General features: G+C 31.4%; 1 protein-coding gene across 2 annotated transcripts in view; it reads right to left on the reverse strand.

Moving 5' to 3' along the window:
- dnc (phosphodiesterase dunce) overlaps positions 1-12,211 on the reverse strand; it is a 368,500-nt gene that overhangs the window by 249,240 nt on the left and 107,049 nt on the right. Inside the window, exon 1 of one of the 2 annotated variants that reach the window (XM_017901156.1) lies at positions 2,423-3,226. The exons of the other annotated variant lie outside the window; for it this stretch is intronic. Coding sequence (XP_017756645.1) covers positions 2,423-2,511 — 89 coding nt within the window. The 5' untranslated portion in view covers positions 2,512-3,226. Of the gene's footprint in view, positions 1-2,422; positions 3,227-12,211 lie in introns of those variants that run through there. 2 annotated transcript variants of the gene reach the window in all.

Raw genomic sequence — 12,211 nt, forward strand, 5'->3', positions numbered from 1 at the left:
CAAATAATAATAAAAAGATTACTTTTTTTATTATTATTACTTTTATTATTAAGAAAAGGCTAACAATAACTATAATAGTGTCAGGAAAAGATGAAAAATAGTAAAAACCAATGAAAGAAGTGGTAATATCATTAATTACGAAAATAATTAAAGAATTGACGTTAATATTAAAATTTTACAAAATTGTGATCCCTGGAAGTTACGTAAAACGTTCCACTATTTAATGGAAAAAGTAGTAGTACCCGATTTCTCGTTGAATTTCCAGTTCGAAAGATTTAGCATTTTCCCCATTAATACGATAAAGGAAGATTTGTCGATGTAAAGCTGGACGGTGAATTCCTTGCGTTCCGATAATTTTCAGCTTAATTCGGAGAAGGTATTTGCTGAAATTAAATCGAGACAAAGGGAGTTGAGGAATTGAATAAAAATGAACGTTTGAATTTCCAAGACGAAAGCAGCTGAACGTCACATTTTATAACAGGAACGAGAATTGAAGATAATTGGATGATAAGTTTAAAGTGGGACACTACGTGCAAGCTACATCGCTGTGTCTGACCACATACGTGTTCATTCTACTTCCGAGGACCATTATGTTTATATAGAGAAGTACGAGAATGTAAATAACTATTACATAACACGTACACAATCTAAATCACCTAATTCAACAATTGCCTCCGTTATAAACATTAAATTAATCATTTTTCGTTCATCAACACGAAAAAATAATTACGAATTTCCGATAATTTGAATACAAAAATTTTTTGGTAATTAGAAATTAATTTCATATAGCCCGGTGATTGACGTTGAGAAATTTTTGATGATTCTTGGTTTGATTTCTACGATGTAGAAGATAGAATATTGTAAAGATGGCGGATTATCAGGTGCGATATTGATCTACGAGTAGTCACGTCCAGAGAGCTTTCGAAATAGAACCGAAGGTGGCACCGCTGTCTGAGTGAAAAATTTACCTACCAACGAGACTGGAAATCATGTTACCGACGTTTGAGAATACTATTCTGCAGTTTCGACCACCTGCCACTCTTCGATTTTCAGTTCCAAACGATAATAAATAATGTGCAACGATTACAAATATTCTAAAAGAAATTTTTTTAAACAAAGTCCATGAAAATTAAGAATTAATTTGTTGTAATATAAAAAATTTATATTACAGTTGATTTCTATAATTAAATTTATTTCTAATTTTTAATTTATTTTATTATTTATGTACTATCATAGATTAATACGATTAATTGTCTCAGTGTATCATGGTGTCATAATGAATGATTCGAATTATCCTTTAACTTTCATATTAGCGTAAAAGGAACATCGAAATTCAATTATTTTTAATTAATTTATTTTATAATTTATGTACTATCACAGATTAATAGACTTCATTAGAACATTTATATGAACTCCGATGTAACTATATCATCCAGTTTAAAAATTTTTTTTAAATTGTCTCAGTATATCATGGTGTCACAATGAATGATTCGAATGATCCTTTTTAACTTTCATGATAGAGTATTCGAACGATAATAACTTTCATGTTAGAATAAAAGAAACATTGAAATTCAATTATTTTGAATTAATTTATTTTATAATTTATGTGCTATCACAAATTAATACTATTCATTGGAAAATCTATATGAACTCCATGTAACTATATCATTCAATTTAAAATATATTTTTAAATTACCTCAGTATATCATGGTGTCACAATGAATGATTCGAATGATCCTTTTTAACTTTCATGATAGAGTTTCATGTTGGAATAAAAGAAACATTGAAATTCAATTATTTTTATCAATTTATTTTGTGATTTACATACTATCACAGACAAATACTATTCATTGGAAAATCTATATGAACTCCACGTAACTCTATCATTCTATTAAACAAATTTTTTAAAATTGTCTCAGTATATCATGGTATCACATTCAGTAATTCGAATGATAATAACTTTCATGTTGGACTTTCATGTTAGGGTAAAAGAAACTTCGAAATTCAGTTATCAGTGTGTAAACAGGTATGCAGACAAATTAGGAAGATGAAAGAACCAGGTGTAACTCTCACAAGAAGAATACCAAGCCACAACAATGGGGTATTTTACCAACAAACGTAACAAATCCCTACAAGATTAATCCCCGACGACAGAAACAGCGTGACAACACAGCTACTGTAACAACAGAACACTGGATGAAAAGCTGAAACGAACCCTGGGACCACAACGTTACCGTGGTTCATGGAGATCCCCAACATAAACGCAATAACTCGTAGCAGCTTGCAATGAAGACATCTGCGAGGCGGTGCGGCAATTGAGAAGCGTGGAAGGAGCGATTCTGCCCCCCTGAGAGCAATCCCCTTCTCCTGATAAGGAACGTCCCAGACAGCGTGAAACATCGCTGATTTATACTGTACTCACCGTACTTCGTGACCAACCACCACAGTCCAACCTCTGCGTCTTCTCCTATCTTTCCTGCGCAAAGCTTCCGCCACGCTCAGCCTCTCCATCGCGACACGTGTCCCTGACAAATCCTCTCCCAATTTCTCCCTTCAGATCCTCCAACTTTGCGAAGATTTCCTTCAGTCACGACTCGCAACTTCTTCGCGCCGGAATTCCATGGCAACGTAGGTGGCGCTAGTGCAGTGTCTGGTGAACTTTGACGTCTGATCGTTGGGATCTCAGAGATCTTTAACGACGATGTTGTGCTTGATTCTATTAAATTGAGGTACCTGGTGTTATGAGGAGTAATGGATGGAAGGATTAAATGAAATTGAGGGAGTTCTTTATGAAGATTGCACTTTCTTTGACTTTCTAAAGTTTGACTTAAGCTGGAAATCATGTAATAGGGAAATGTTGAATCAAATAAATAAATTCTTTTTCTAGGAATTTGGTTTAATACTTTAACTCATGTAGGAAGGTCGACGTGGTGTACAAAGGAAAATTGGTTTTATGATACTGGGAGTGGTAGATTGAGTATGGTTGAGGGGTGGCATCCAAGATTGAAAATGTGATGTGATAGTTGTGGATTATTAATGTTTCAGAAGGCACATTCTGCAGAGTCACATTCTCGGGTGAAAATTATCAACAGCATTTATATATCATAGTCATTGTTCAGTCACTGCTTGGGTATAGTTATTCTTTCATTAAACAGATCACAGTAACTTCCGAATTTTTCAACTTTGAGATAAGTTAGTTCTAAAACTAGTCTTGTGAAACCACAATCTTCAAAAATTTTCGATTGACAGTGCATTATACTATGTTCGATCAATCAACTATAAAATTAATGGTTCCCCATTGAAGAACACGATTTAATTATTTTAGACAGGAACAAGATACATTCTATACTTTTCTAAACTAAAGTATTCTACATTTAAAAATATTTTCATGAAATTTGGAGACAATTTAACCCCAATGTAGTACCTTGTATATCTACCATAACCTTGAATATCACCAAATTATTTTCACAAATTTATCAATTAAGGTCTGAATTTTACCCAATAGCCAAAATATTCACTAGATTTTATCATCCCCATATTTCTCCAACCTAAAATCAATCTGCTTCCAAAATATTCTTAATTCTCCATCAATCTTCTCAAAAACAAACGAGAAAAGTATGGATGCAACATAAAACAAGGGCGAATTTATATAATAAAAATTCCCTAGATCCTTCGTTCAACGACCCCACCAAGACACTTCAGCATCCAAATCTCTCACTATACTCGACCATCCTCGAGTCACTATATCTCACTATAATCGACTGTCCGATCAATCAACGCCTAGTAGATCATTCGAGAAACGTTCTACCATAATTGAGTGATCGAAGCAGAATCGAGGTGCACGGAGCATAGAGCAGAGATCGCGACTTCCGGGGAGTCTGGTCGCCTTATCAATGGCGGAAATCACCGCGAGAAGAACGGCCACACGCGTCAGATAAGCATCCGAGCTTCGCGACGCGCGGCACAAGACTGAATGCCGTATTGTATTTATAGAGCCACTCGGATTATTTTCAACGGCGTCGCTTTTCTCGCGTACGCACGTCGTTTGTTCGAGGACCTAGCCCCCTCGTGGAAATGCCCCCGAAATGGTCATAGGATCGGATGATTTCGTGAAGTATGCACTTCGAAAGAATCGCTGGCCTTTTTCCCGAGCTCTTTTCTACCTCAAAGCTCTTTTCTGCTTTGTTTGATTTGCGTCGGCCCGCGAGATTAGCCTTGAGGGCAGCTAGCTGGAGTTCGAGATCTGGGTCTCGTTCTATGGTGTAAAGTGGCGGTGATGAGTGGAAGTGTCTGCGAGTTTGTGGAATATCGAAATTTTTACGTGGAACCGGAGTGTCGAGATTTCAACGTGGATGTGGAGTAACGAGTTTTATTTATGTTAATATTGAAATATAAATTATTAGATTCGAATCTAAAAAAATTTTGTGGCAATGATAAGCAAGGAGTGTTGAATTTTAAGTGGGAATATAGGAAATTGGGGGAACAATATTGAGTTTTAGATATGATTGGGGAATTTTAAATGGTTATTTAAACTTTAAGTAATTTTAAATGGGGAGTATCGAGGTTTATTTATATTAATATTGAAATATAAATTATCAGATTCGAATTTAATAAAATTTTATGGCAATGCTAAGCAAGGAATGTTGAATTTTAGATGGGAATATAGGAAGTTGGGGGAACAATATTGAGTTTTAGATATGATTGGGGAACTTTAAATGGTTATTTAAACTTTAAATAATTTTAAATGTGGAGTATCGAGGTTTATTTATATTAATATTGAAATAAAAATTATTAGATTCGAATCTAAAAAAATTTTGTGGCAATAATAAGCAAGGAATGTTGAATTTTAGGTGAGAACATAGGAAGTTGGGGGAACAATATTGAGTTTTAGATATGACTGGGGAATTTTAAGTGGTTATTTAAACTTTAAATAATTTTGAATGTGGAATACCAAGGTTTATTTATATTAATATTGTAATATAAATTATTAGATTCGAATCTAATAAAATTTTATGGCAATGATAAGCAAGGAATGTTGAATTTTAAATAGGAATACAGGAAGTTGGGGGAACAGTATTGAGTTTTAGATATAGCTGGGGAATTTTAAATGCCTATGGGGGAAGTTGAGTGAAAAATATTAAACTTTGAGTTCGAGTGATCGATTATAACTATGAACGTAAGGTGTTAGATGGAGAATGATGTATTTGAGGTAGAATGTGGAAAGTTGAGTATTGAATATCGACATTTGGGTATGAACGATGAATTTTAGGTGTGAATATAATATATTAGGCTTGGAATTCAGGTGAGAAGTTTACTATGCGTACGAATACACTATAGTGAACGTGAAATTTTGAATTTTGGATTCAGATGTCGAGTCTTAGATAAGAATATAAAATATCACGAATGAAATATCGAAATTTTAGTATGAACTTAGGGTAATGAATTTGGAATTTTCAACTTTAAATCTAGATTTAGATTAACTCAGTATGGGATGTCAAATCTCCCATATATTTGTGCAATATGATATGTGAAATATCAAATTTTGGATTTAAATGTTGACTGATAAATATTGAACATCAAGCTTCTTGTGCAACCATAACACGTTATATCTGAACCACTGAATATTTACATAAGAAGAAAAATATCAAATTTTTAAATTTAAATATAGAAATATTTAACATTCATTTATAAACATCAAATATGGATTTGCAAATTTCTTAATACTAATTTTCGAAATGTAACACAAGGAAGTCTGTCGTCCGCTGAAATTTCGAATTATGAAAATAAATGAAGTGACTAATGGAGTAATTCTAACTTACGTAACTACAGAGAATGATTAATTTTGCAAATGGTTCAAGAAATTAAATTGCTTCGCGTCTGAAATAAATTGAGCACCACTGACAAGAAATTCGCGTCGTCACATTTTTTATATAGTTTCTTTGGCACAGCCCTACCTCCAAGTCACAATTTATCAGTTGTACCAACGTCACGACAGAGAATTTTTCTCCCACACGTTTTCCAAATTCCCAAGGCGACATCAACAAACACCACTTCAAAAGTCTACAAACCGAATTTCGTCGAAATGTATTTATTAATCTCAAACATACAGAGACTTTGACGTAGTAAGTAGTTTTATTCCTACGAATTTCAAAACAAATGTAAATTGAATCTTTAATAGGATTTTTATTTCGTATAGAAATAAAAATCCCTGGTGGACTTATTTAAAGTGATCAATTATGTAACACATTAAATACAAGACATGCATTTTTAATCACTTTTTGTTATAATTATACCCTTTTTAATTGGTGGATTTGGGAATTGATTAATTTCATTATTATTAAGTTTTCCTGACATATCTCTCCCCCGAATAAATAATATTAGATTTCTATTATTACCTCCACTAATCCACATGCTACTGTGGAACATTTGAGAAATTGGAATTGAAAAGGGGAAAAATTGAGAATTAACGAAGTTTGCTTCCACAAATTTCAAAACAAGTCAGACTAAATCGTGTAGAACGTATTTCAATATTAAACATTAAATATGAAATACGAAATTGATATTAATATTTGAAATTAATATAAAATTAAACTAAATTAAAATTAAATTCATAAAATTAAAATTAACTGGTTTATAAAATTAAATTAATATACATTAATATACGAAATAAGAAATCGGAATTTTTTAAGAAAAAAATGAAAACTTCAGAAATCTCCTTCATATACATTTGTATATACATTTCTATATACATTTAAAAAGAAATTAAGTTTAAAATTATATACAACTTACTATTTCGAGATCAAGTATTAAGATTGAAAATTAAAAATTTCATGAACGGAAAATCAAAATTTAAGGAACCTTTTTTCCATAAATTTTAAAATAAATTAAGTTAAAACTTGTCAACCACGATTTTCATCAGGCATCCTTGAACAATGAGAAAGGAAAAATTGAAGTATAAAGTGGCTTTCATTAAAAAATTTCGAAAGAAACTAACCTAAAAATTGAATGCAATAATAAATATTTCAACACGAAACACGAAAATTCTGCATACTGTCTTATATCATTTTTCTATGTCTGGACAAACCGAAATTTAAAGAAGAAACTGTTGAAACCATAAAAAGCTCCCTATGGTATTTAAAATTCCTCGAGATTATGGAGAATTTTCAAAATCTTTCAGATTCTTGTCGCCATCCCCGAATTTCATCGCGATGAAAATTCCTCAACCTGAAAATTGAAATTACGAGCGGAAATGGCTGTCAGGGGATATTTTATTTGGCAGGAATGAAATACTGCTGTCGCATAACTGTTTCAACTGCCCCCGAGTATGCATGATCGATCGAACACGTGGCGATGAACGGCATCGTTCTGCTCCAACCTCCACTATCGAACAAAATACCACGATCTTCCGGTTTTGCTGTTAGGGACACGTAGTGATGGTCACGAGCAAAGCCGAGTCACATGAGAGCATCAGTGACCAAAAATAATTGTCATTCTAATCATTCAACAACGACTACGATATAAAATTTCACGCCTGATTAATTTGACCAAATTTGCAAGAAAATTTGCAAGAGAAGTATTATTTTAACATTAAATTTTGTATTATAACGACGATCCTAATTTACCACGAATTCTTCACGTCGAGTCGCGTGATTATGAGTTAGACTAATCGTGCCACCCTAATTGCATTTCACAGGTTTTAACGAGTACAAAATTCCTAATAAGAATTCCTAAAATTTTCATCTAATTTTATCGTGGATGGAATAGGTGTATAGTGAATAGTTAAAATGAATACTATATCAATGTAGAATTTTTTATAATTAAATCTTTACACGACTTAAGATTGTGATTAAATGATAAATTGATATATTGACCCAAGGTTAGTATAAATAAATATCTAAGGAGTTTGTATTTATTATTGTCATTGAAAATATATATGATAATCTTGAGAGTATATAAATTTGATTGAAAAAATTCTTTAACAAAATATTGATTTATATATATTTATATATACGTCACATAAGCATAATTACTTTTTAAATAAATCCTTCGAAAACTGCAGTGAATAGGAAAATCCAATTTTTCTTCGTTCTGGCTGCAAATGATCATTATAAATGTCCAAAAATATTTTGATTATGAATAATTATTTGACCTACTTATTTGAAAAATGCTCGTGACAGGATGTATATATAATACATGTGTCGAAAGATGGATTTGTAAAATATTTATGATTTATGAAAATGGAAAGATATAAAAATAGGTACTTTCATGTGCTGAATTCGAATATGATCGTAAATACTGACTATCGAGTGAGGCTTCGAAGAGAAATAAATAAAAAATAGATTTTTGTTATATTTAAAAAAAATGTTTCAAAGATAGTAAATTTTCCCATGCTCCAAATAATACTAACATTTCGCAATGAAATCCAATTGGATTTATAATTTTGCGATTTTTCTTTGCTCGAGGACTCACTCGAGGAGCACTGGAAATAATAGGGTGTTCTCTCATTTTGTCGCATATTGTAATTTTAAACTTAACTGAGAAGTTCAGAACAACTCGTAAGTGGAGTTTCAATTATCTAAACTCCATTTATGTTAACAAAATTTCAGTCAGAGTTGGACTAACTGAATTCCTGTCAATTGGATTCAGCTGTCTGACTGGTGAATTATTATTCGAATGAAAATTATTATTTCAGTGAACTTTTAATACATAAATTGTTCGCTTGCTAGGGAATTTAAGTAAACGGAGTTACGATGTACTATGAGAAAAATTTAAATTTAAATAGAAATTTTAATTAATTTTAAATAAATACGAACCTAAAGAAAATAATAGAAATAGTCAAGTTTTCGCGAATATTTCGTGAAATATAACTGGTGTTCTTTAAGTATTAACAAATTTCAACCAAATTTTGGACTGCCTCATGAGTAATAACTATAATTAGACTATAATTAAGCTATTAAATTAAACTAATTAAATTAAATTGAACTAATTACACTATAATTAGAAGCTTCATATTCTGTGCAATTAGACAAAAGTTATGTACAATAAATCCACGTATCATGTTTTTCGTTATTATTACGTATAAATTAAATTGTTTTGCAAATATAAACATTTTTATCATTTGTTGCTATTGTGAACACGTGCATATAGTACGACAATGGTAACATAATCTGTTTCCATTCCTCGAAGACATTCCTTTCGATGACACGGGTAATCCCATGATGCAAAGACGATCACGAGTGTGTTTTGTTGAAACTGGATACCGAAATTTATTTGGAGACCAAAATAATAAGACATCTGTCTGAAGATTCATGCACTATAAGTTAAAATAATTTTAGTACCTCTAAAGTAACAGTGGATCAGCTAGACAAGTTCTTGTTTAGATTCGTTGCTTCTGTGTCAAAGGATGACTATAATAAAACCCTGACGTCATTTGTATTCTAATCATTTAAATTTTGTAAACGTATTTGTAGATTCATCATCACTAGAAGTATACTTGGCTGCTGCTTGAATTGGAGTTTCACGTGCAGGAGAGATAAATAACTTCTTGGAAAAATCCAAAGTTTTGAAACGGTGGTCTAATAACGAAGGTATTGCATTCAAATTTTCACACGTAATACTTATTCAAAAAATTCAATTTTTCAAGTATGACTTATGACTATATTCTTCAAACTCAGAGATACACATTCCGTGAGTTCAAAGTTGACTCACATAATCTAAAAGAAAAAGAAGAAAACAGGAACAAAGAAAGGGTTTTGAATTATATTATTGTATAAATAGTGATGGGATCCAAAGAAATGAAATTTTATATTGAAATTCATTTGAATTCTTAAATTCGTACTAGAAAATTAATTTCATCCCTTACTATTAAGTATAGAGACTATTAAGTAGTAATCTAACTTATTGTTAGACAAGATACGTCTATCTGCCAAATATTTTGAGGAAATGACAAAATCATATTCAGAATGCTATTCTGTGGTATTTTTCTCTCATTTAAAAACTGCCTCCTAACTATTAAAAAATTATTACAATACAACAGTCGTGAGTAACAAGAGCAATGAATGGAATCACAATAATTAGAGGTCTAATGAATTGGATTACTTACTATTATGATACAAATTTTAAGGACAATATCAGGTAGGGTATTTAATTTTATTTAGTTTATTATTATCCTACATAAATACTGTAATTATTTTCTGACAGTAATCTCATTCTTAGATTCAAGTCTAAATCACCTGAAATGGTATCTAAGTTTGGACAACATAAGTGCATTATGCTGAACTTTATATTTCTATGAACAAATTTTTTCTGGAATACTTCTCCAAATTATGCTATTAGGTGAAGAAATAACATATACAAAATTTGAAACTGATCGAACAAGGCAAGAAAAGAGAGATGATTGTGATAAAAGGAAAGCCATGGTTTTGAAATTTCAAAAATTATTTTTGAAAAAGGGAATTTTTTGAGATATTACACTTATTTCGTCGAACGAAAGATTTTACAGATCTCAATCAAGAAAAATATTTTGCAAAAGAATTTTCACTACGAATTATTATAATCCACCTTAGAGTGCTTACAATAAAAATGACAAAAGGATACTGGATCAGCATTTTGTGATTTTCGTCTCTTTGTAAAACGTTTCATAAAAATAAAAAGGATTAGAATACGACTTATATATAACAATTGATAGCTTGTTTTACATAGGTCAATGATCTAGATCCACTATGATATTTTTGGTTAGCTGTCTGTAGAATTAGATTATTCTACTGCTATATATTCCAGTATTTATATTATCATCTCTACATATATATTATAAGTATCCATGATCTAGATCCACTATGATATTTCTGCTTGGCTGTCTGTAGAATTAGATTATTCTACTGCTATATATTCCAGTATTTATACTATCATCTGTATATAAATATTATTAATACTGCAAATATTTCTAATAGGCGTCTCGTATATTTACCTAACTATAGGAAATACGTTGACCATCTGCAAGCAATATAGACCACCTGCCCAAATATAAATTGCTAAAGACCAATATTTATACCTGACTATTGATTATTTATAAATGATCAACACTGAATCAATGCTAATAATATTAACCCTCTTCACTCCAGGAGTGACCTTCAGTCACCATTTCATACAACTTGGAAGACTGATATTAATTAATATATCAAATTTAATGTAAAGTAATACTGTGCGAGGTATCGAAATCAAATATTTCTACAATTCTATTATTACACAATTCTTTATTCACTGCTCAGAAAATTATCGTCAGTTTTTTAACAGAGTATCTTTGAATTTCTACTCTTCTCTAGTCAAAAAATCGTCGAGTGCAAAGGGTTAATCATTTACCAATTATTATACTTAATAAATTATATGTTACAGTACATTATGTATATGTCATAAATTAATTTGAAAAATTATGCATTTAGATATGAAATAAGATGAACTTAGATGTTCTTCATACTTTTCTACTTTCAAAGTAGACGTAAGGTATTGTTTGGCGAAGAGAGGCTCGTAATAAATCACAATTTAATTTTCCCCGGTTTCAACCCCAGGCTTCCTTATATATTGAAGTTGATCCCATCGCTGGGGACACGTGTTGCTCGACCAAGAGTACGAGGCGTGTACAAAATATCCGCCAATACCGTGACGAGCGACGATTAATCCCTGATGAAATCGGTGCCAGGGATAGTGATTCAACAAATCGTTGCCGGTACTATCTAATTTCTTCGCCGTGATTTGTTGCCGCAGGTACTAATGGCCGCCGTGGTATTCTCTCAGAAATTCTTTAGCTACTATTTACAGATAAACACGTCATATCTGCAGTCTAATCCTAACTCTACCGATAATTTATATACATTTCTACTAAATCGATTAGGCGATCGACCCACAATCTTCTGGTATTGAAAACAGATATAAATTCCATGACTGACAATGATCGAATGATTTAATAATTTATAAATTTAATAACGTAATAATTTAGTAACTTGATAATTTAATTATTCAGCAATGCTACAATAATTTGCGTTGATTCCTAGACCTGTTTTTGTTAGTGGTGGATGAAATTTAATAACAACAAGAACAATTCTTTATTTAATTAGAAAGATTATAAATCACAAATATAACGTTTAAATATAATTAATTTCTCACTATTACTCTATCACAGCACTTCTCATTATTGTAACTCAATTGCAACTGAGCT

This window comes from Eufriesea mexicana, unplaced genomic scaffold (assembly GCF_001483705.2).
Source record: "Eufriesea mexicana isolate 0111107269 unplaced genomic scaffold, ASM148370v2 scaffold1482, whole genome shotgun sequence".
In the NCBI taxonomy this organism is placed as follows: domain Eukaryota; kingdom Metazoa; phylum Arthropoda; class Insecta; order Hymenoptera; family Apidae; genus Eufriesea; species Eufriesea mexicana.